Source organism: Ostrinia nubilalis, chromosome 15, assembly GCF_963855985.1.
Source record: "Ostrinia nubilalis chromosome 15, ilOstNubi1.1, whole genome shotgun sequence".
Taxonomy (NCBI): Eukaryota; Metazoa; Arthropoda; class Insecta; order Lepidoptera; family Crambidae; genus Ostrinia; species Ostrinia nubilalis.
The window spans coordinates 1,241,325-1,268,140 of NC_087102.1; the positions used below are offsets into that span (position 1 = coordinate 1,241,325).

The 26,816-nt window shown below is 34.4% G+C and overlaps 1 protein-coding gene and 1 long non-coding RNA gene across 3 annotated transcripts; one reads left to right on the forward strand and one right to left on the reverse strand.

Moving 5' to 3' along the window:
- Positions 1-1,304: 1,304 nt before the first annotated feature.
- LOC135078677 (uncharacterized) lies at positions 1,305-6,472 on the reverse strand. The gene is made up of 6 exons (XR_010258652.1): positions 6,180-6,472; positions 5,928-6,084; positions 5,512-5,568; positions 5,010-5,079; positions 4,367-4,556; positions 1,305-3,796 (listed from the first exon to the last, which is right to left on the reverse strand). It is a non-coding gene; the product is annotated as an uncharacterized LOC135078677 (long non-coding RNA).
- A 7,743-nt stretch (positions 6,473-14,215) lies between these two features.
- Positions 14,216-26,601, forward strand: LOC135078692 (uncharacterized). 2 transcript variants are annotated; one of them, XM_063973236.1, is made up of 7 exons: positions 14,216-14,390; positions 14,795-14,959; positions 15,066-15,098; positions 18,158-18,301; positions 21,850-22,039; positions 22,910-23,080; positions 23,607-26,601. In XM_063973236.1, exons 1-7 carry the CDS (start codon positions 14,377-14,379, stop codon positions 23,973-23,975), a joined length of 1,086 nt encoding a protein of 361 aa, XP_063829306.1. In that variant the 5' UTR covers positions 14,216-14,376; the 3' UTR covers positions 23,976-26,601. The 2 variants fall into 2 exon arrangements, with proteins under 2 accessions (XP_063829306.1, XP_063829307.1); XM_063973237.1 differs by lacking the exon at positions 15,066-15,098.
- Positions 26,602-26,816: the final 215 nt, after the last annotated feature.

The window sequence follows — 26,816 nt, forward strand, 5'->3', positions numbered from 1 at the left end:
ACAATGGACATGTTGGTGTTGGAGTGTACCACACCCAGTATAAAATTTACCAGATGATTAAACTGCCACCTGAATCATCTGTTTTCACAGGAGAGTGTTTTGGCATTTTCAAATCGTTGGAGTATATTTTACTTATGAAACTTAGTAAAGCTGTAATATTTAGTGATTCTAAAAGTGCATTACAAGCATTAGTTAAGTTCCCGTTCAAATCAAATTCTTCTTATCCTATTATTATTGATTGTAGAAAACTGTTACTAACTTGTTCATTGTTAGATATTGTAGTAAATTTTGCTTGGATTCCTGGACATTGTAAAATTTTTGGTAATGAAAAAGCTGATTCTTTAGCTAATAATGCTGTGACTGTGGGTGACATTTTTCCTTACAAAAATTATGCGCATGATTTAATTGCATTACCCAAAGTCTATATGCTTGAAAAATGGCATGAGGAGTGGAACATCAGTAGTCAAAGTAAAGGTAAAGCTTATAAACTGATCCAACCATGTATACCGACAAAACCTTGGTTTTTCAAAACAGATCTTGATAAATTTTCTGTTTCAAGCATTATCCGTATGAGACTGGGGCACGTATGTTCCCCAGCTCATTTGGCAAGGCTTAATATAATCGAAAATGATGTGTGTGACTGTGGAACGGAGTCAGGTGATTTGAATCACATTTTCTTTGCTTGCCAGATTCACGATCGCTCCTTCTTTATGTCATCTCTCCTAGCCCTCCGTGTCCCTCTCCCCACTTCGATATCTTGCCTGCTTGGTTTAAATGATTTTGATATTTATAAATGTATTTCTGAATATTTAATTACAAATAATATTAAACTTTAATTTATCTCTCAAGTATTTAAATGCAAACTTATTATATTATATTAACATTAATTCCTTTATATATTTTAATTTTATTATTATTATTTAATTTCTCACCTCCCAACCTGATCCTCATCCTTTTCTGTACTCCACCCCGGTTTTTTCTTTTCCTAAACGTTTCCTAACCTTTTCTCCCACACCGTTGTGGCTAAACGCAAACCGCGAAAGCCAAGAAAAAAAAAAAAAAAAAAAAAAAAAAAAAAAACGGCCCTATGATTGGTCCGTTCATAGTAAAAGTTCCGGCATCTATGGACTTCCATTGGGTAGCGCTAAAAAAAAAAAAAAGATCGTAACTTTTTAATAACGACTGCCTTAGCGACGTTGCAGTACCGCTTTAATATATTTTATAACGAGTAACGTTACCGCACCAATAACGGTACGGGTACATTATTATTTCGAATTATTTATAGAAATAAAAAACCAAATACATAAGTTTTATTAAAAAATTTATTTCATAAAAATACAACTTAAAAACTAATGCATACAACTATCGACAAAATTACAAAGGTGGTCCTATCTTTTGAGCACTTGAGTCTGAACATGAAGTACATCTTAGAATTATCTACACGTTCGAAGATAATATACCAAGCGGATGATTTCTTATTCCGTAAGGAAAATTACAAAATAATAATGGAATAAAAAATCATCCGCTGAACTCGATAATTATAAGTAAGCACCATAAACTTAGGAAACTATGAAATACTATTAGTAAGTAAAACTATACAGTCATTAATTCACAGAATCATCAACTGTAGGTTTTTAAGAAAAATAAAAGAAAACCTACCGCGCCAATAGAAAATAAAGTCTAGTTGGGCTTTATTTTCATCAATAACATTGAGACTGAACTATTTATGACATAATATTTAGTAACTAGCTGCTGCCCGCGGCTTCACACGCATGAAATTTAGTTTGTCAAAGATCGTCATAAATTATACAGGGTGGAACTTTGTAATGCCACCTGTAGGGAAAGTACTCTTAATACTGTAGATAGAAAATTTTACTCAAAGGAAACATTCCTTTATTTTTGTAAAGAAAGGGAACTGCATTCAAAGATATTCTGGGTTATAAAGTATAATACTGCAGTTTCATCAAAATCCGTTCAGTAGTTTTTGCGTGAAAAAGTAACAAACCTGTTAACATTCAGATTCCAGACGTCCATACAAACTTTCGCATTTATAATATTACATAGTACGAAGTAGGATTTGAGTAAATCTATCTTTAATTGCCAAGTAAGTAAATGTTAAAGACTCTTAGTTATTTTATCTCTGTTTGAGTCAATTTCAGTCATAAAACCCATTATACAAAAAAAATTAAGCCCGGGATGAACCTTAGAGAATTAAACCTCCTCTATGAAAGGGATGAACACTGGTTTAAAATTACATTTCCATCGTTCGTTTCAGCCAAATGACGTCCACTGCAGCTGGACAAAGGCCTCCCCCAAGGTTTTCCACAATGAACGGTCCTGCGCTGCCCGCATCCAGGCTCTTCCCGCGACCTTTACCAGATCGTCGGTCCACCTAGTAGGAGGCCTGCCCACGCTACGTTTTCCAGCCCGTGGTCGCCACTCGAGAACTTTCCTGCCCCAACGGCCATCGTCTCTACGAGCTATGTGCCCCGCCCACTGCCACTTGATTTTAGCAATTCTGCGAGCTATGTCGGTTACTTTGGTTCTCCTACGGATCTCCTCATTTCTGATTCGATCACGCAGGGAAACTCCGAGCATAGCCCGCTCCATCGCCCTTTGGGTGACCTTGAGCCTTCTTATGAGGCCCATAGTAAGCGACCACGTTTCGGATCCATATATCAACACTGGCAACACACACTGCTCGAAGACTTTTGTCTTGAGACACTGCGGTATTTCGGACATGAGTATATGGCGAAGCTTCCCGAACATTTCCATACTAAATGTCAATTTTACCTAGAGTTTAACTTATTGAAATAAATAGGTACCCACCATTGAAGCCAACAGAACAGAATAATATAAATTAATATTAACTTTTTGCAATAATTGTTTACAAAATTTCAAGCGAGCGAACATTTCTATTGTCGCTGACTATAAATCCTACTATATTATAAAGGTTGTGTAGATGTTTGTTACTCTTTCACGCAAAAACTACTGAACGGATTTGGTTGAACCTTTACAGTATTATTATTTGTAATCTAGATTAACATATAGGGTATAATTTATGCCAATCTGTGGCACTAAATTTCACGCGGGTGAAGCCGCGGGCAAAAGCTAGTTATAAATAAATGGTACCTAATTCTGTTTACAATAAAAATGATGATTACCTGTAATTGCGTAACACTAGACAGCCATTAACAAAATGAATCATTTTTACCGTATTTGCATGTTTATAAGAAACTAGCTGACCCGGCGAACTTCGTACCGCCTGTAAAAATCCGGTTATAGCCTATCTTCATTAGGGAAAATAAAGGATTCTAATTGTGAAATAATTTTTCAAATTGGTCCAGTACTTAGTTTCGGAGCCTCTTCAATACAAACAAACAAACAATCATATATGTCATCTTATAACTAAAATTTGTGTAGAAAAAAAAATACTACGATTTTCTTTAACTTGCGTAAAACTATACAGCCATCAACAAAAGACATTATCTACTATAAGGTAATGAAAAAAAATTACCTACTTAACAGTACAATTTTCCATAATAAATTATGGTATTAACAAGTAATTATCAGTTTCCAAAAAAGTGAATAATCTACTGCAAGTTTCTAAGAAAAAAAAGACGACAGTAAAATGTACCCTAATAGATTTATAAATTATTTTTTTATACAACAACTACGATTTTCTTTGACTCAAGTAAAACTATACAGCCATTAACAAAGAAATTCACAATAAGTACATTCTTGAGGCAAAAATAACAAAAAACTTTAGTTAAAAAACTATACACTGGGCCGGAATCTGAAACAATTTGAATTACATTATTATGATTCTTATTACAAATAATAACAGACTGAATAAGCGGTTTATAATAATAGAAAAAGAACTCAAATTGGCGACTTGTACCCGCACGTGATGTTTGTCGACGCTTATTCCTTTCATATTAAACCAGATTCAATTTGGTGTAACATTTACAATATTATTAAGGATAATACTACTACATACTGGGTGACTCTTTAAGGTGTTGCCATTTTTTATGAGCGACTCAGAATTATTAGTAAGTTAATCGATTTATCCATGAAATCACAGTCATTATGGCGCACGAAAATAAACCTTTAATGCCTTTACAACTTAAGGTATATGCACATGCGCATTATCAACAGATTATAGAGCAGTAGCGTAGTCAATACTGCGTTACCGCAACATATTTATGAACAGCTTATGATTACATTTGTCTGAATTTGTTTTAGATTTGTATGATCGTTAAAACGCTTACAATATTTTTTTAAATTGGCACTGCACTTATATTTATGAACTCGACTGTACATAATTTACATTTAAATGATATTATTGAGCGTTTGTCAAACCTACCAAATTTGGGGCTGTATCATTGCGGCAGTTTTTTCACTCAATACCTTCATTTTCTTGATCGTTGACTAGGCAAAATAAATATGTGGCGCAATAGCTCATACGCTTTCGGGCTCCGTTTTAAAAAACCAAAGAGTCCACCTTTTGTTTGTGTGTACCGCCTCTGCTTGATGGGTTTATTTGCAAGCTGAACCTGAAATAATTAATAACAATAGTATAATACATGTATTAAACATATTATAAACGCTTACTTAAAATTAATTATCTACTTTGAAAAAAGCATCAAAATATGTAACTGAAATACTTAATATTAATAATTTTAGAAGAATACTAGCGGCCGCCCGCGACTTCGTACGCGTGGATCTCGTTTTACCCTCTTCATGTATCTTACGCGGTTTAAATTTTTTCATACAAATGTTTTTTCCCGCTCTTTCCCGTTCACGTGGGAATTTCAGGAATTCCTTTCTTAGTGCATCTCTACGGTACCTAAGCTACGTCCCTTCCAAATTTCAAGTGCCTAGGTTTAGCCGTTTACGCTGTGCGTTGATCTATCTTACGCGGTTTAGATTCTTTCATACAAATGTTTTTTCCCGCTTACTCCCGTTCCCGTAGGAATTTAAATAAATTAAATACATTATTATGATACCTTAGGACGCAGCAATAATATTATCCATAATGACAGATGTGGCTCTGATGTAGATGGCAGGATATAGTTTCTGAAATATTTAATAAAACATAATTAAAATTTATTACACAATTAAAAAATTAGCATAAAATAAACCTATAAAATTAATTAAGTATGATGGTATAACCTGTGTTATAACTATGTAAAATTAATTTAAAAAGATAGTTTTATAAGATAGAATACTGCAACCTCTACTAAATATAAATATATTGGCAAAATCCTGTAAAACTTAATGTACAATTAATTATCATACAAAACAATATAATTTAAATAACTCAAGAAAGAGTTTTCTTTGCAGAATTAATGTAGGTATTGCTTACAAAACATTACAAAAGAAAAATTACTATCACGAAAAATCAGTTTAAATTACGTATTGAAATTATAAATTATGTTCAAAGAATATTGTAAGTGACTCATCAATTTAAAAGTACTTAGGTATTATTTACAACTGAGTTGAACATACCTTCACTCACAGCATTATCTGGCAACAACATTGAATTGAAGTTATCTCTATTAGCAGCTAGAAAGAAAAAAAATATAAATAATCATCTATTGCAACATCCTGTATTGAAATCTTAAATGTTAAAATTAATGTTTCAATTTTTAGTGGTAAGTTACCGTGTCAATAATATAATTTATGTAAGGTGCCTAATCCAAACAAATAGAATAAGGATAATTTGTTTTATTGAAATGTAGTAAAATATCTCTTTCTATTTTAGTTTTATTGACTAAGATTGATCTTAAAATAAAAGTAATACTTATTAAGAACATTGTTTACTTTTTTAGTCAAATCAAAAAATTAAACTTTCTTTATTCGTATAGACTAATTAAATTAGTACTTGCAAAACACTTTATGGTTGAATCTAGGTATATACTTACTTTAACTTACTGGATGACCTGATCAGCAACAGCTTGGATGGTCGCCGAGATGTTATTATTTTCTTCATGGATAAATAAAAATAGGACATCCATTCATCATTGTCATAACCAATAGATTGTTTTAGATTTATTTATCCTCAAAATGTGATTGGCAGACCTGAAACAAAAATCAGTCAGTTCAGTCCTAGGGAAATTGCAGCAAATTTTATAGCAATTTGGAAGGTTGTTTAATAACCTAAAAATATGACTTGCCTTTCTTTGACGAAGTTGCTCCTTTGTCATAGTTCCTCATAAAGGATTTGCAGGCAGGAGGAGGTACTGTATCCTTAGAGCCTGCAATGCTTCATCACGTGCTAGAGAAAAAACCCTGGACTTGGTGGACGAGCAACCAGTCACGATGCATTTGGTGATAATAAGAAACCATCTTGTTTATACGGTAAACAATGTAAATACGGTAAAATGACCATTATTTGTTTGCTTTTATTTCCGAATATTTCGGAATCAAGATTTTTTTATCGGAATTTCGAAAAGAATTGAGTGAATGAATGATTGATTGAATGAGCGAGCAAAATCAGCGAATGAATGAGTGGATACTGTCCTGTCAATGTCATTAAAATGACAGTTGACGTAAAGGATGCTCTTTTTTTTTTTAATTGGCCCAATCCTACAGGCTATGTTTGCTGAGATTATGTGGATGCTCCTAGAAATGACATTTGACTAACCATCTGTCAAACACTATGGCGTTTCCACAAAGAGCATAAAAGAGTAAGAGACGGCACTCCATAGATATTTTTTGAGCTCACGCACACATATGCATTTTAGAGAACGACCCGCAAATCTTTACCAACCGCACAAACTACAGGCGGAGCTACCAACATAATGCCTTATTTTCTGACAGTATTAGTGACGTTCGAAATAACTTATCGATTATCGATACTTTGCTAGGGTTGTAATTGCATATCGATATCTAGTATAGGAACCTTCAATATTTTAATGATTACTATTTTTATTTTATACTATGTGTAAGTAAAACGAAGTTTTGTAACGTAAATTATTTATTTCGAAATAAAATAGGTATATTACAATAAGTATTGAACATGACATAGCAGTTGTAGGCATGAGGAATTATTGAAAATTATAACAAAGTACAGAAATGATAATTTTGTAAACTTTTATTTTCACAACTTTTTCTAAGAAAAAATAGGATTTTTATTTATAAACATCTTTAATTTTCTTATCAGCTGATCGAACCTCAGCCTCAAGATTACTTTTCAATGCTTTGTTGCTGTGCTTTTTTACTTTTGTCAGCAAAATTGTTTTCACTTTTTATGAAGCTGTCATTAATGATTTTACAACTTTTTCTTAGAAAAAGGTAACTTAATATTTTAAACATCTTATCATAAATTTCTTTATTATGTTGTTGACATTTAAACCAACTAAAATTACAATTTGTACTCAACATTAAGAAAATGAATTTTCCAACATTTTCCATATCGATACCTCTGGGCTCAAAGGTCGTAAAGGACAAAGTACGACTTTTCAGGAGAAGCAAAAAACGATTTTTTATTTTTTTATTCGACAATAACTTTTTTGTTTTTTGAGCTATTAAAATATGATCTAAGAAGAAAGTGCTTAGAATTCACAGCATTTTCCGAAGAGGTATTGAAAAACTGGACTAGGGCAGTATTTACTGAGATAGATTTCCTTTACGCCCTCAAAATTACAATAAAAAAACCTTTACGCCCCTCAAATATTCGTCCTAGGCAAGTTACTCAGGGCGTAAGTCTATTTTTATTTTACAAAACTACAAAATCAAGGTAATAAAGGACAATTTACATGGTTTTATAGGTTTTCATAGGTCGTAACGGAACACCCAGGTAAGGTATTATGCAAGGGCAAATTGATAGTTTAGCTTAAATATTAAATGTTTTATGGTATTTGATATGTAATATACCATTTCTTCACATATTTTTAATGAATTATGGTATTTTAAATGAAATAAAATGATTTTTCGTGGCTTCAAAATTTAATGCACACAATTTATGAAACTATTATTTAAGCAAGCAGAAATTTTGATATCTTCGAACTAGAATAGATACCATTTCCGATATAAGAGCGATTTTAGAAAATAAATATTATGAGGTTTTTAAATAAAACTTCATAATAATGTCTACTTTACACGAAAAGCCGAAACCAATTTAATTTTATTTATTTATTTAATCATTATTATTGTTTCGAAAAGCTACAAATGGCGGACTTAATTCTATAAGGCAGTCTGTCAACCAGTTGACCTTATGATACTGCAGATAGGTTAGAATTATAAGGACAAACGAAAACCAAACTATGATTATTCTAAATTCTAAATAGAATAAACATTGTTATTCATAATAGCTTGAAATTATGTCATTGTACTTGGTACAAAAGTAGAAATGTTAGGTAAGTAAGATTACAAGTAGGAAGTTTTTCATTCCAGTAAAGTACATCCTCTTACTATACTCTTACGGTAAGAGGTAAGAGTCTTACCTATTACAGTTTTTAAAAGCCAAATATTTTTAATATAAAAATATAACTTCGAAAAAAGTGCATTCACGCTTTTTAGAACATTAAGTCTAAACTGACACTATACATATTTTCCCATGTCAAGCGTAAATATTTTTCCTACTAGTTATACTTTATTAGCTGATCCAAATAACTTTAGAAACTATACTTATTTATTATAATTGTTACAGTCAAAACTCAAAAGAACGTTTTTCAAAATTACTAGGAAATAATTAAAAACAATTGTAAAGCGTAGCATTTGTATGATTTATGCATACAAAACATACATACACTCGAAAAAACATAACCCTCTTTCTGCAGTCGGGTAATAATGACACCTTATGATACTACAGTAAGGTGACTTCTTTTTCTCATCTAGCTTTTTCATTTTTCAAATTTGTTTGATGACTATCGTAACTTCATTAGGCAATACGTTATTTTATAGCATGTTTTCATTTTGTTAAATCATCTTTTAATTATCTTTTACCTGACAAATACCTAGTTTCGTCAAATATGAGAAATAATAAAAAGCATCATTACTTTACCCGATGTGGATAGATGTCATCATTTTTTAATGTACAAATCACATAAACGTTACACTCTAAAATAGTTTTATTACATATTTTTGATGATTTTTTAGTTCTTTCGTTTGTTCTAAACGCACATACTTAAATACAATAAGAAACGTCTATAAAATGTACCTACTCAGTTGTTTTAATATCCTTTCTTTGTAGATTTTTAAAATATTTATTTAGATAATCTAAGGGCGTAAAGGACAAATTATTTAGACTTTGGTATGAAAATTTGGGTTGTATAGGACAATAGATTATACTACATGTACATTATACGCCCAAAAATTTGTGTTTACTTGTTCTTTACTACCATGCTAACTGTACTAAAAAATCAAATGGTATTTACATCCCAATTTTCACGATGAATTCTGTTTAGCTTATCAAATATGATGGGTCGTAAAGGCACTTTTTTTGAGAATTTTGACAAACTAAATATACAGATCGATAGAGAATTAAATTCTGAGTACAACTGTATAAAAAACTCATTTTCGGTATTTTGTCCTTTACGACCTTTGAGCCCAGAGGTATCGATATATATCTGGTCGGTAATATGGTCATGATAAAATTGTTTAGCTTCATTTACGGTGGTACATAATTGAATTGTTGGATAAACGAGACTTTTTTTATCATGCCACCATTCGCGAAGAGATATATATGCATACAAATCATTGTCAACAGGAGTTTTCACGCTCAAACACTCTTCACAAATTAAACAAGAACTGTTCTGTAATAGTTTGGCAGCTAAATACCCGCTTACATATACTACTGGTTGGTTTTCAAGGCTACACAAATTTTCAATGGGCTGTTCTAAGTTTTCAGGGTCCGGGATAGACAACACAGGATAAAATTCAGTGTCTGTGGAATCTTGAACATTAATTTTTATTTCTGTTGTTTTTAAATTAGTTTTTAAAATGTCTTTATATTCCAGCATATGTTTATTGTTGTCTGCTTCACAATTAGCACTTCTGCTATGAGGCACTTTCAGCCCAGTAACCATGCTTGTTTTAAGCGCTGCAGTAAAGTGCGTGATAGTGGGATTTATATTGGTTACACTGTGTTGCCTAATGATTCCAAATAAGTTTTCCAGAGAGTCTTGGTTAAACTGTCTAAGGTTCATATATTTAAACCCTTCATTCTTTAACTTTTCCCAAATATCGTTTAAGGATTTGATAGATATTTGATATCCCTTTACGCATTTAACATTTTTTAGTATCGTGTTTTCTGCTGTTATAAATTTTATGGTTTTTAACTTATCAGTATAAAAGGTCCAAGACTCAATGTGATTACTTAATGTGGAAACATTTTCCCGGATCCCTTTCTTTACGTCATTTAAAGATGATGGACCATTTGTACAATCAAATAGTTTATCTAACTGTTCAATCACAAATGCTGTATCATTGCAATCAGAAACTTCTTTCCATGCCATCATTTTTAAAATAGCTGCCACGGTATTACTCAGAGCATGCGCAGCATACTTCACCCTCATCTTAGTTTTGAATGTTGGATTTACAATGGTACTATTCAGTTTTTTAAAATTTAAAAAATTTCTGTTGTGTTCTTCTGCAACTACCAAATGCCTCCATTGTGCAATTTTTCCATCGAAAGACATATTTCCACTTTTAAAGAAATTGTTTCGTAATGATTTGAACAAGTGAGGGATGTCATAGATTATAAAAATTTTGTCATTATTTACAGAGAAAAAGTTGCTATCTATGCCTTGTCCACAGTTTCTTTTTAACATGTTAAGAGCTCCTATATTTGTAGATCCCTGATCACAAACTGTTGTTAGAACCATAAATCCGATTTCTTTTAATTTTTTGATGATGTCCGATATAATTTTTGCCAGTTTTGCTGTTGATATTGTGCCTTCCACAAAATAGTGCGCAATATATTGTTTGTATTTATGTTTAGCACCCTGTATCATAAACACTAACGCATGGTCTGCAATTTTCTTTTCTCGTCCCATGTTCTCGCCCTCTCCATAATCCACGTAGCCATCCACTTTATCAGCAATTTCGTTATAAATTATCCGTTTCTTTAACGCCATCTCGTCAAATATTAACGAGCAATATTTATTTTCCTTTGGCATACTTGATGCTTTTGCCTCTAACATATCAATTATATTTTTATTTATACCAGGCTCCATTGGTATATTTTTTAAAATCCTTTGGAGCGTTTTAGTGCTTGGTAGCGTAAACAGCTTTTGCATATAGCGGTATGCTTTAGGGGACCGTTTAAATATAGCCAAAGCATATATTTTGTTGGCTAAAGTCCACCTTTTTCCTTGTGACTTTTTTTTGTTATTCTGCACTACATCCTTTACTAACGATGTCAGCACTTCCGAATCTAACTTGTCTAAATTCACTCTTGACTTCGCTATATTCCTTATTGTTTTTTTTGCATTTTGTGACTGTCGCCAAAGCCTCTTCTCTTTAATTGTAAATGTTGATGAAGTGTCTGTAATAAAAACATTTCCATTAGTAAAAAAAACAACATTAAAGCAAATTGAATTGAATATTGGTTAATTAATCAGCAATTTTACTTAGTTTTTTAAATTAGGTATGTTTTATCTTACCTTTCATTTCAATGTTTTTCTTAGGTCTTTTATAACTGTGGACTAATATTTCTGCCTGTGCATCTTGATGGCAAATGTTTTTATCATCTGAAATTATTATAAATATGCAAATTAGTTTAAAATTTATTTTGTTGTTTTATGAAACATATTATTTCCAAATCAATCAATCATTATCAAGTTTTAAAAAAATGCAAAGACAGGATAATGATAGCTCTTCTCATAAAATATGAAGCGTGTGCCCACCTTCAATAACAATGACATAATATTAAATTAAAGGCATTTAGAGGTTTTAATGTTCTGCATTCTGGATGCGGTCTGCGGGTATGTCAAGACAATCTGTAAGTGGTCGTGATAAGGCAATCAGTCACGTGTGCTTTGCGTTCTTTGTTCGTATCCGCACGGTCAAATCGCATTAATATAAAATGTACAGAAACCTAGAATGTTGTACATATAAGTTCATTTTGACCTGACTGCAGACTGCAGAACGCATCCAGGGTGGCATTCTTTAGTTTGAGGGAAGGCATATTTTAGAAGGTAAATAATTAGTTTGTACACTTACCATGAGTAATGGGTTTATAGGTCATATGTTCTGGTGCATTGGAAGTAGAAGGAAGAGGTTCAAAAGTTGTTTTCGCAGAAATACCAGAATCTGGTATATCCACAGCTCCCAAACATGTTGAATTTAGTTGTTTGGTTGTTGTAAGGGGAACTGAAAGCAGATAATGAAATTGGGTAATAAAATGTCATGTTCTTACCCAACTTTAGGGTACAATCAGTCTAGTACATGTCTTGCTCACATTAAAAATTACTAGCTTATAAATATTATTAAACTAGCTGACCTGGCTAATTAATGTAGATTGCCTAAAATTTTTCAAATTGGTCCGGTACTTTTTTTGAAGAATTTGTATTACACAAATTACTAAAGTCCCTCTAACTCAACACACATTCTAAGCTAAATTGTGTTACGAGTGGGTTTACTACAATATTCAAGCTGTGGGGTTCTAACCCGCACTTTAGGCTATCTTGGCTTCGAGTTACGGAGCCGATCAAATACGAACAAACAATTAAATATTTCCTTTTTATATTATTAGTATAATTTTAGATAAACATACCTCGTTCAACTGGATTTGACTTCTTTGGAATGCAATATGAATGATCATAAAGAACTGTAACAAAGTATAGATATAATTAATAATTGAAATTATATATTATTTATTGATAAGCATACAACACATGTTTGTGGTTACAAAGAAAGAACCTTGTTAAATTGCATTCGGTTGGTTTGTTTTGGAAACCAAAGAAAATTAATTAAGACATCTAAATAATTCAGAAAAATTTATAGATAGTAAATTAAATTTTAAAAAAATAATTGAAGTCATCATCATACCTGTCTTGAGGTTTTCTTTATTGGAGTCTTTTACATGAAGAGGAAACTCTGTCAAAACTTCATCTGGCAAGATGGGATTGCTCAATTCCAGTGTTGGAATAGCTGAGTTCTTCAGCCGAGTTCCTTTGGCATTGAAGGATTCAGGAGTGAAGTGCCCACCACAAACAAACTTCAGTTGGTGTAACTTTTCAATAGGTACATATGCTAAGTCTTCTATGCCAGCATTTTTAACCCACATTCGACAACTGAAATAAGAAATACCTATTAGAAAAGAAAAAGAATAACAAACTGAAATTTATTCATCAACTAATTTCTTTTAGTATTGTTATGCAATTCATTTACAGAGTACGAAACAAAATACTGAAATTAAAAAAAATTAAAAAAATTCCAGCCTTTAAGTTTACACAATCAGTAAAATTATCTTGTAATAAATGAGTGTTATTAGAAACTTACCGGTCAGAATCCAGAGGAAACCTACTCAAAAGTAAGGGTGATCCACCACGACTTCGCCTCTTATTACAAATAACGCACTTCTTGTTGTTTCTACTCTCCATTATCAGTAGAAGCCTAAAATGAAATAGGTATTAATTAAACAAAGCCTATAAAGTCTCTCCAACCAGTGTCAATGCCCTGGTTCATGCATTTACCAGTTTTGAAAGTACATTTACATTTTCATCACATAGGGTTGTTTTTAATGAAAAATAGATTTGTAATAGATCTAATATTTCAAGTAAGTAGATAACATACCCATTAAACAGAAAAGTAAATAAGAGTTTAAACTTCTGTAGAAGTTGAAACACAGCTTATTTAAAAGAGTCTCTATCTCACAAAAAACATAACACTGAACAGCAAACTTTATCACGCCCGATACGGAGGAACTTAATCAACTCAACGTAAACGACAGAAAAGTTTATTTACAGTAATATTGCACCAAATCTGAGAAAATAACTTCACACGAATCAATTCGCCGGTTAAAAACTCAAACTCAATTGACAGAAATTTTTTTTCATTTGTCAAACTAACAATACTACCAACATAAGGACACTAACAATTATTTTTAGTATGGTGGTATTGATCCGCGGGTTCCCCTGCTATAGTGAAATCAATCCAAAATGCACTTTATTGCTTAAGGGATAAGGTTGTATATCAATTGCTACATATAGAGACTAGTTTTTGTATGAGAAGTGTCTACCCACTGCGTTTCCACCCCGTGGTCGCGGTTCGGTCTTGGGAGCACGTTTTTCAATTTATAAATCAACAAATACATGCGGTGATAAGACGCACGATAAGGAATAAAATAACTTGAACGTAAAATAATACGTTAGTGCTAACGGTGACTGTTGAGGCGTCTTGAGTTGCCCTTAAAAATATTACATAATGGATAAACCCAGGTGAGCTAATTTTCTAGCATTAGCGACTTCCTTTCTCAAGAGGAATTAATTTCCATATTAGTGCGAGCTGCATATTTTTAGTTTCAACAGTTTTGTACCAATAAACCCTAGTATTTAATTGTAAGCCACAACATTATTTGTAAATTGTTTCTTAGTTTGAAAAAAATGTTTTTATGGAATTGTGGCTTTTGTAATAATGTTAGCTATCTTCCAGTATTATCTCTATACCAGCCGATTATCCTCACAAATTATTGAATTACCACAATCATAAAAAATCCGCTTATAGGGACAATAATAAGTTAAAATTTGCAAACTTATTTTGTGGTCTGAGCTTGCAGTGAAATCCATCTCCAACAATTAGTTATTGTTACACCTTGTATTTGTAATTTAATTTTGTTTCTCAGTTGCGTCTGCCTGAAGGAGGGTGCTTTGGTAGGCATTGGTAATCCCTTGCTGGATATCTCGGCCATCGTTGACGACGAACTGCTCAAGAAGTATGGTCTGCAGCCGGACGATGCTATCATGGCTGAAGAGAAGCACATGCCCTTGTATAGAGAACTTATGGAAAAGTATGTATAAAAGTTTTTAGGTCTCAATTTTGCTATACCACACTATAGTTTGTATTTTTTAGCAAAAAGAAAATGGGAATTTAATTTCTAACATTTTCCATTACAGCGTACTTTCTGGCATTGCCGGCCAGCCAGCCAAGTAATGTTTAAATTATTATGGTTTTCCAATTTGTTTGTATGTACCTACTAACTTTTAAAATTACTTCGACCATTTTAATATTATTATTATTATTCATAGGGTCAACACACCAGTAGATTCAAGAAATAAATTTTTTATAAAGAACAAAAAATTTTTTAGAAATTAGGACATGAATTCTAAATTATTTTTTCATTATTACATTATTTTACAACGTCTTGTATTTTGTAAATATTTATAAAATATTTAAATCATTTTTTACCTAATGAACATTGAATGATGAATGTGAAACTGACCTATTCCTAGTGCAAAACTCAACTATTAGATCAATCTTTTCCTGTCTCACATTTATATGTACATATTTGGATTTTCCAACGCATGAATTAGTGCTTTATGTAGATTATTTATGTAGCTGATTAATTGTTTAAGTTGACCTGTATTATCAATTTTATTATTTGAAGTAATGATGATAAAAACATTATTACATCATTTTTTCTTGACTGAATTACAATTGACTGATCATCTCATTAATTTATTGTTTATTTCTTAATTACTAAGGATGATAAAGATATTTTAAGGTAAACACGCGCTTACCTTACGCTTTTAAATACGCGCAATTTCTTTCACTAAGTTCAAAAAGTCAATCTAAAAATACGAATATCGTGAATCGTTTTAGAAACAAATTGTCATGTTACTATGACCTCTATAGAAGATAAGATCAATCAATAGGTTAAATAATCGACTGATAAACTGGGACACAAGTCTTCAATTAAACATTATTGGGATTGTATGACGGGATATTATTAGACAACGATTATGCTTTCAAGTGAGATACTTTTTCCTACAAATACATTGGTATTGGTACCTTACCTATATTATGGCATGCATTTCATTTGTACATTATAATATTTTCAAAGTTTGTGAATGTAGTAAGTTAGCAGTTTAAAATATAACTAATATTTTTTATGGGTGTTATTTTTTATATCGAGGCGTGAAATTATATCGTACGCGCAGCGACAACTTTACTATGTAATTAACATCGGAAAAGGAAAAAAACTATTACGTCATTAAGTTTACGATTCTGTCTGCTGATCGTTTGTACATGCCGATCGAGCTAAGTGCGTACCTCGCTAAAATGCGACTCTCTCCCACTTACCCGCACACCTTTTGCGTTCTCCCCGAGTCCGTACCAGAGGGTCGATGTGACGTCACGGCCGTCTGGTACGCAGTTAGCTCGACCGGGTTGGATGTTCCTCATGCAAATCTTTGAACAGAAGTGTATCGTATTGTTGGCGTGTTTGTTAAGGTCTCATGTATACCGACACGAAAACGTGTTATCATTTCTCTTTTAAATGAAAAATTATTTGAATTTGTTAAGAAATAAAGAGCTATTGAACGCGCGAAAAAACTGACTAGCCGAGACCCAACGCGGCAGTCGCGGGGAATTAGTACAGCGATCCAAAATTTTCTTGATTTCGATGTTGCTTCCATAGTGAAAGAGGTTTCAACAGTTTGCCCATAGCATTAATTGATAAGTTATCTCGTAAGACTCACCATTTCACCACCCTATTTTATGGGTGTGTAATGTATGATATAACTACATATCATATAATACTTAGAGGATATAACATCAAATTATATAAAATCATTTAATATAATAATTATTTACTATAATAAACGAATAATATAATTTTAAAACGAATAATTTTAAGACAAATAACTAACAACTGATATAAAATGGTTTGATATAAAGAATATTTTCTATAAAACTTACAATGTATACTATTTAAAACAAATAACATTCAAATCATATAAAAATAAAATGTCTAACAATCAAATGAGATAAAATTATTTTCCTATAAAACTTAAATCATATAAAAATAATAATTTTATATGAAGTTCAATTCTTATAATAAGCATTGCATGCAGCAAGCAAGCTAGCAAACGAGCAAGCAAGCAAGCTAGCAAGCAAGCTAGCATGCAGGCAAGAAGCAGGCAAGCAAGCTAGCAAGCAAGCTAGCAAGCAGGCAAGCAAGCAAGCAGGCAAGCAAGCAAGCAGGCTAGCAAGCAAGCAAGCAGGCAAGCATGCAAGCAAGCAGGCATGCAGCATGCAAGCAGGCAAGCAAGCAAGCAAGCAGGCATGCAAATTTGACTAAAAACTTGAGACTTCTGTCACGGCTCCGGCACTGCGGGGCTCTGGCGGTCCCTCGCGTGCTAATCGTCGCAGATGGCTTTCGCTCGACACCGCGTCTTCGGCTTGCTGGCCGGCTTCGCCGGCCAGCCTCAGCCGCGGCGCCTCGCTTCCAGCCACCTGCTCCTCAGCCCGCGGGCCGCCTCGCCCCTCCGTGCCTACGCGCTTCTAAATTACACTCTAGGGGTAGGGCAGACAAGACTACGTGGAGTCGGTTTTACGGCGATTCGTTTTTGTCACTAACGTCATTTATAAGTCAAGCTAAAGAAGAACATACTAAAAGTTATATCTATCAGAAATTATATCAATTAAAGAGTATACCAAGTAGTCGTTATAACAAATAATATTTATTTTATGTAATGATTATATGAAATATTATTTATATTAAACAAAATTACATCAAATGAGTCTTAGATTAAGTAAGGTTTATATCAAATGTCTTTATGCGTTTTGATTGGTATCTGAAATGACATTATTAGAAATGATTCATTATATGAAGTAAACATTATATGTTAAAAAAATATATCAAGTGTTATTATAACATACGTTTATTATACAATATGAACGTTATTGAAATGAATTTATATCATATACCTAAACTTATATAAACTGTCACGCACCCCTATTTTATACCTTGGGTGTTTAAACCTACATCGTGGGATGATTTGTGGTTGTAATTTAATATGCTCCCAGCCGCAATATTGTAAATGGCAGTACATATTATTATATCTAATGTAAATAATTATGTAATAAGACCCATTTGAGTGCATTGTGGTTTTGAAACAATACAGGGTGGTACACTAACTAACATATGAACTGTGTCCTGCTCTTCGCCACTTACGTACTTCTAATAGTACATTTTGTTTTACAGGTACAAAGCGGAGTTCATAGCTGGGGGCAGCGTGCAGAACTCGCTTCGTGTCGCACAGTGGATCCTCAAAAAGCCACACATATGCACGTACTTCGGATGCGTCGGGAACGACGACTATGCCAAGATATTGAAGGAAAGGGCCGTGTAAGTTGTTTTACTTTTATTTTATCCATCCTACTAATGTTATAAATGCGAAAGTTTGTATGAGGATGGATGAATGTTTGTTACTCTATCATGCAAAAACTACTGAATGGATTTTGGCTATAATTTATAACCATCTGTGACAAGCTAAATTTCACGAGGGCAAAGCCGTGGGTAAAAGCTAGTTTATTTAATGTATAAAGAAAACTATGCTGTAAATAGCACACATGAGGGCACTAATTGGATAGTTAACACTACATACATACTAAAATATTTGTGTACATACAAATAAATGTGTTTATCGTTCAAACATGATAATATGATGTAATGTATCTCAAGTATGATGAGTGACTGGACAATTGGACGTGAATGGCGTATCAAACGCAATGTATGTCAGTGTTGGTCAATAGAGAAATAATTGTCGCGACTAATCGCAAATGGAACAATGTAAATGGCAAACAAAAGATAATTTCGCGTATTGTTATAATTAGATTCGGTTTCGCCAAGCAAATCTTTGCATGAGAGAAAGATATTGTATGAAAACATATGATTCGATTCGCGAACATTAGAGCGTATCGGCACGGTAGCATCTATGATAAAATACTTATAGGAAACTAGCTTTTCGCCCGCGGTTTCGTCCGCGTGGAATTTTGTCTGTCACAGAAAAACTTTATCGCGCGCGTCCCTGTTTAAAAAACCGGGATAAAAACTATCCTATGTCCTTTCCCAGGACTCAAACTATCTCTATGCCAAATTTCATCAAAATCGGTTCAGTGGTTTAGGCGTTAAAGCGAGACAGACAGACAGACAGAGTTACTTTCGCATTTATAATATTAGTATAGATACAGAGATAGATAATCTCTACCGGTGCCCAAATCACCCCCCATTTGTACGAGTATGTTTTTGATTTGAGATCGATTGAAATACTTATTTTTAGTCACATTAGATAAATTATCTAAGGTAATTTAAGATCAAGAGTATTTGTTATGTTTCCTGGAATGTTTTTTTTTATATTCGATAAACAGATGTGGTAGCTGATGAGATAATACGCATAGATTATAGTTTTCCTCGTTTGCGAGCGACTGGAAATTAGCAGACCCCCCTCAGTCAGTAATCATTAGCGATTTTCAATAAAGATTACAGTGCAAACGTATTAAACGAAAATAACTGATGAACACTTTACATAAGTCACTTGAGGAAAGATTTTGTAATAATTAATTATAAGAAACACAAAATAGGGCAAGCCAAATAAAACCTTTTAAAAATAACAAAAGCGATCACGCTCTTATTCACATTATTATAATAAGCAAGTAACAAAAAGCAAAAAATTGAATTGAGATCTTGCGACAGATTGTGGACTGAGCGCTGTATTTCTTGTAACCTTTTCCCTACTACACGCCCCACTTGTTTACCTAATCACTCATAGTAAACATGTGTAATAATCACGTAATTATCAGATAATATTGCGTTATTAACATAAATCGGGCAAGTCATCAACCCTGAATGCCTGATAAGTGATAACGATCGTACGAGGTGCAAATCGTCCCGTACCTTCTGCCGTTAGATTTGGTTTATCGAGTATTAGAAACAAATCAATCAATATCATGTCAGATAAAAATTGTCGAAGAGACGAGGGCATGCAAGTGGGTAGAGGAAATTCGAACTTATATCCAAGTCTTAAAGTTACGAATAGAATATTGTATAAGTTTTTTTTATTTATCAGTTAAGTGCCCATCAAGTTTTCACTAGGTCACGTAATTTCCGCTAACACCATGTAGTAGCCTATGTGTGTATTGAAATTATGAAAACTATGCTTTGAGCATTTGGTTGAGTCTAGTCTAATCGCATTCAATATCATCATTATCTCAGCCATAGGACGTCCACTGCTGAACATAGGCCTCCTCCAATGCTTTCCATGTTACCCGGTTGGTAGCGGCCTGCGTCCAGCGCTTTCCTGCTACCTTTATGATGTCGTTGGTCCACCTTGTGGGTGGACGTCCCACGCTGCGTTTTCCGGTACGCGGCCTCCTAATCGCATTAGGGACACGAGATTCTTCTGAAAGGCTCTGCCATAATAATGATGTAATATTTACTTTTCACACGAAAAACATGGCAAACTCGATTGCCACATTTCCGTCTCGAACCCACAACCTTTCCCTAACGACTAACCGCTGAGCCATAGAGACACGTTTCGTTCGTTCGTTTCAGCCAAATGACGTCCACTGCTGGACAAAGGCCTCCCCCAAGGGTGTCCAGAACGACCGGTCCTGCAGCCAAATGATGGAATGGTCCTGCGCTGCCCGCATCCAGGCACCTACCGCGAAATTCACCAGATCGATGACACGTTTACCCTGTATAAAATGCCCTGTTCAACAATGCAAGTACATATCAGATAATTTTGCTGCATTAGTGACTGAATTTCTTGCGCTACTTCTTCTCAGCACTGGCCCATTTATTGTCTTGAAGCAGTGGGTTAATACTGGGAGATGTAAAAGTGCTTTTTAAAAGCCTACTTGCATAAATAAATGAGTTTTTTATGCAGAAAAATACGAATTCGTCTGGAAACTGCAAATGTAACCAGCAACTGTGTCAACAGTGATGTAACTCCCAAACTTTGCTCTGCTGAGCTGATACTGATAACGTCTCGAGATAAAATGACAGGGCGTCTGATCCCGCGAGATAACATTTGATCTTACAAGTCACACTTACATTTATTTATCTATTTATACTTTACTAGTATCATAAACAGCATAAACTCGAACCAAAGTGTGTGAGGAATGAGGATGTATGGATGTTACCAACGTCCATGTTGGTTTGTTTCACGAAAAAACTACTTCATGGATTTTTATGAAATTTTTCGTTATAGATTTCTATCCGCATCGAAGGCTAGGCTATAAATTAGTACCTAATAAGTACGCTTAATAATATAGTACGTTATTTTGTACTACCCATCAATACCCAAATGGTCTCCTCATACGACCGCGTAACAATTGATTAGCTATTTTCGTGTGGCATGAAGGGGCTACAATATAGGTACATGGGCGAAGCCGTAGGCAAAAGCTAGTCCTCTAGAAATGTGTGATATCTCTTGGTCGAAGTATGTAATAGTGGTAAGAATGTACATTTTGTTCGGTTTATCTTTATCTTAAAGGCTGTGACCTCGCGGCGATAAGCTCATTAGCACCGCTTCTGTTTGAAAGTAAAAATATGCCTACTTAGGTATAAGGAAAACCTTCATAAAGACTGTTTCAGTGTATGTTTCATTTGTATTTTCTTTTATGTATTATCTATTTCAGGAAATTCAGATTACTTTGTCGTTATTCGCTATGTTGAAGCCATAACTTATAATAGTCTAGCGGCTTAGCCAGCTCAGAATTTACGAGAAAGAAATTACGAGTTAAATAACGAAATCAAATTGCGAGCTATAATCTGTTTCAAAATACTTCTCTGGTGTTTGAGATTGGCCTATGTACGACCTACTGCTACTACTTTGACCAATGTAAAGTGTAATAGTTTTAAGCACTCGCAGCAATCCTGTGTTTTTCCTCCAGCGCAGAGGGCGTGACGGTGCACTACCAAGTCACATCCGAAGCCCCTACAGGCACCTGTGCTGTGCTGGTGACAGGCACCCATCGGTCCCTGTGCGCCAACTTGGCCGCCGCACAGAAGTTCACCGCAGACCACCTTGCTAAGGAAGAGTGCAAGAAGAGCATAGAGGCGGCGAAGTTCTTCTACGCTTCTGTGAGTGGATTTATTTGTCGCAGTAAATTTTTCAAGATTACGACATTAATAAGCTCATTTCTAAAATCTCATCATACAACAGTCCCCTGCATAAATCGTTGAAATTCACAATAGCGGTTTTTCCTCAATAGAATGAGGAATGACAGTGGACATACTTAGTTATCAAGGTTATACAAAAGTATTGCCAGAAAAAGGGGATTGTATTTTCATAAAGTTTATTGCGATTAGGTAGTTAACTTTAGCCAAGGAGTCAAATAAGAGGTTGGTTGACGTAAGTATCGCAGCAGCAATCCGCTCCGCGCCCGTCGACTAAACTTTAGAAACCCCGATGACAAATAAAGAAGTATCTAAAGAAATCATATTCGTTGTCTGACAGCCTAACTCGCCTGCATGACCATCATTTAGGAACTGGTGATTACCCATTCTACACTCGACATCAAATAAATCGCACTTTCGCGACAAGCACTTCCCCCCAATATTGGCACCATTTAAAAGCCTAGTTCTAAACTTCATTTCCTTAAAGCAGTGTTTTTCAACCTGTGGGTCGCGACCCCCTGGGGGGTCGCCAAGCCTCTGTAGGGGGGTCGCAATATGTCGTAAAAACTACCTCAGTAAAAGAATCAGTAAAGTTATAATGATAGATTTAACCGAAATCTAATTATCCAAATGCATAAATGTTGTATGGATTGAAATATTCGGTCCCTACAACATCTTTGTAACATTATAAAATGCATGAAAAAAAAAGCGAACGGTCGGGGGGTCGCGAAATATTTTTTCATACCAGGGGGGTCGCGTCATGAAAAAGGTTGAAAAACACTGCATTAAAGGAAAGGTTGAGTATAATATGGACCAATATTGTACCACTTGCAGGGTTTCTTCGTAGCAGTGTCGCCCGAGGCGATCATGCAACTAGCGTCGCACGCGCACAACCGTCGGCACTCTTTCGTCATGAACCTCAGCGCGCCCTTCGTCTCGCAGTTCTTCAAGGAACCACTTGAGAAGCTGCTGCCGTATGTCGACGTGCTGTTCGGGAATGAATCTGTAAGTCATTATCATCATTTCAGCCACAGGACGTCCACTGCTGAACATAGGCCTCCACCAATGATTTCCACGTCTCCCGGTTGGTAGCGGCCTGCATCTGACGCCTTCCTTTATGAGGTCGTCGGTCCACTATGTGGGTGGACATCCCACGCTGCATTTCCCGGTATGTGGCCTCCACTCCAGAACCTTGCTGCCCCATTACCATAACATCATAACTACAATTTACAACGGGGAAGCTCTTGGCCTGTATTTAATTTCATTTGATGATGATCAGACCGAAGGTGCTTTCTCACACTGGGAATGCTCAAACATAGGGACGACATGTTTTAGGATAGCGAAGTGGCAATCGAGTTCAATCGGCAGATGTTGTAGTACTTGTAGTTTTGGTAACAGAATTTGATAGCAGCAGTATGATATGATAGAACATTACTTACTATGAGAAACTCTATAGAGTCTAAAGATCGTTTTTCCGAGTCTAATAATAGAATTCACCTTCAAATGACAATTTCCAATCCAACCTTTCCAGGAGGCAGAAGCATTCGCAAAGGCATTCAACATCATCTCCACGGACTTGCAACAAGTCGCGCTCAGGATAGCCGCCATGCCGAAGGTCAACGAGTCCCGCAAACGTGTCGTAGTCATCACGCAAGGCTGCGAACCGGTCATCCTGGTGGAAAACGGAGAGATCTCGCTTATCCCTGTCAGTGTATTGGCCAGGGAACAGATTGTAGACACCAATGGGGCAGGTGACGCTTTCACAGGAGGATTCCTAGCTCAAATGGTGCTCGGAGCCTCGTACAAAACTGCCGTAAAGTGCGGGATATACAGTGCTACTCATATTATCCAACACTCGGGCTGCACGTTCAGTGGTCAAAGCTGTTTCGCGGACAGCTAACTTTGGTGGACAGACGATCAGCTGTTAAGGCAACAGTGAATATTCGCGCTGTGTTTAGGAAAGTTGTCTAGACGACATATCAGTTTTTGTTAGTATAATTCGAATGAAAGAAACTCGACTGTTAGACCAGGGACTATAATTTCTTCTTTGTTAACGCCCGGTTCACACATGTCTCCGTTTTACTGTTCCGTTTTATCGTGTATGTTTTTGTATGTATTACTCTATACAGAATACTGTGTCATGTGTGAAGTCGTTCATACAACTACATACGCCATCGACGAAAAATAAACGTACCTACACGATAAAACGGACGGAGACATGTGTGAACAGACTAATTCGTCCCCTTGCCACAGTTTACTTGTTGTTACATAGGTACATGTTTGTTTCAGACTTTTATACAACCTTACTAGATTCGTCTCTGGTCCCTACTAACTTTCTCTTATCAGTCTACCTTTTGTACAGTAAATGCTATCAATTCCCAAATAAACTTTAGGCAAACCAGACCAATTTTAAAGTCGAGTTTCTTCAAAGTGGAGTGAACTTTGTGTGGTGTGAGGTTCGAAAACGGTAACCATGTAAGTACATAATAATTTGGGACTCATTTCTCAATCGTCAAATCTATTTTTGGAAATAACTGTTGATAGTATGGTTACATTTCAATTAACTGACTATTAACGTTGACTCGTTGCTCTTCAACTCGAAATTAGCACACAGATATCGCTGGAGTATGCATTGATCTGCGCGCACTACCTATATTGGCGCGCTCACATACAAACCGCGCTCGGTGCGTTTCTATGAAGATGACCTACTCATTTGTATTTACTCTGGCACTACAAAATCCGGCTAATAACTCGAATGTGAACTATTCCTGATGTAAATAAACTAATGCGTTGATTCTGTCACACGTTGTCCCAGAAAGTTATTTGACGATTGAATAATCTGCCCTGAAGATTAAAACACGCACACAACAATATTGTTATCATTAATCTACAGTGGTTCATACTTCATTCATTCATGTAATTATACCAAAAACACTATTATTTACCATTGATGTAATTGAAACTCGTTATAAAAATAATTTGTTTGATGTTATAATTAATTAACCACTTAATTGATTCATGATACTAATGTAAAAATATCTACAATAACAAGCTCTTAATTTTAATTGCCGAGCTTGGAAACTTGGCGTAATTGTTGAACATTATTGTGTAAGTAATGTTAAATTTTGATGAATTGTTAATGAGGCATAGTAATAAATAAATAATTAATCTTTTATAGAATTATGTATGTATGTACTTTGTGGAAGGAAGTACAACACGGTCGAGGTAACTGCGTACTTGGCGGCCGTGACGTCACATTGCCGCTGGGACGGACGGGGTGCGCAGTTAGCTCGAAACGGTTGTACTGTCCGCAATTTTAGCAAAACATTGTCATAGAATATTAGTTGATGAAATCAATAGTATTATAAATAGATCTGAAATAAGAAATAGATTTGCCTGTAATGTAATCAGTTCGAATAAAATAAAGTTAAATAGATTTTGATTGGTGCAAATATTAGTATGTTAATGTTAGTGTGCTGTGTACATAAATATGCATCGAATATAGGGTTAATTTATAGAATGAATAAAACAAGCTGCACATACAAATTATAATCATTTATTACTATACATTAGTAATACTTTTAATAGGCACTGGTTGCTTATTCATAGTAAAAATAGTCAATATGTGCATATTTTAAAGATCAGCTGGAGACATAAGAGCAACTTTTACAATCGCTTACTTCGGTACAAGTACTTACTTACAATATCATTTGTGCATGCTATTATGTCACCAGTTGATTTTTATAATGCTGTTAACTAACAGTTAATGGAAAAGGGATGATGACACCTGATAGGCTGATACACTTGTGTAGTGGTGTCCTCATGCCTATTGTAAATGAATAAAGAATTAAAAACATTTGTATTTCAACTTACACAAGATATATAGTCACTTCTTAAATCTAATCTCAGTTCAGTATAATGTAAATCTTTATAACAACATATAATTTTTTTAAATTCAAAATTTTTAACAAAAATGTCATAGGAACTGGTTTTACAGTCAACATTAAATCTATAAATTTACTTAATTACTAGAACCTGCTAGAATACTCCACACGCCAAAGCCACAGTCGGTGACTTGATGTTTTCAATATTAACATAATTAGAGAGGAGAAAATATAGCAGCCAACGCATGTCAGGCGGGTCAGTGGTCTTTGGTGTGTGGACTCCTTAAGATTTGTTAACAAAAACTACAGCATAGTGTACTATATGTATATTCCAGTCTGGCCACAACTGCTCCTCATTGCCTAATAGTGGCATACATCGATATATCTCAATAATAATAAAATTGTTCATGTCCTTTATTCTTTTTGTAATACTTCTTGTTATCCTTGTATAGTCAGAGTTTATTATCCTACATATTATCTTAGGTGCATCATCAATGCATGCCTTTCTTTCACACACCACACATTTGGGCTGCAAATGCTTCAACTGTTTTGTCCTACTACGTTTTCTTGAAGACCTGTAAGAAAGTTGTATAAAATAAATTAATTGTACTTATTTGTTATGGAATAAACATGATTTTCACATTTTTTTCCTTTTATATATACAGCAGAAAATAAATTCTAAAATATTGTAATTGATTAGTAAGTATTAAGTTATTTTCCTTGGTAAAAGTATAGTTCAAGAAAGGAAGAACACCTATGTCCATCAATATCAAGAACTTTAGAAGTGACGCCGATTTAAAACTTAATTATTTTCATAGAAGATACATGTTTATCTGCTTTAAGACCCACATACCAAT

Bases quoted from the DNA above. Each gene is read 5' to 3' on its own strand.
- LOC135078692 (XM_063973236.1), top strand. The intron at 14,960-15,065 runs GTATGTATAAAA...TTTCCATTACAG, and splicing joins TATAGAGAACTTATGGAAAA to CGTACTTTCTGGCATTGCCG. The intron at 15,099-18,157 runs GTAATGTTTAAA...TTTGTTTTACAG, and splicing joins ATTGCCGGCCAGCCAGCCAA to GTACAAAGCGGAGTTCATAG.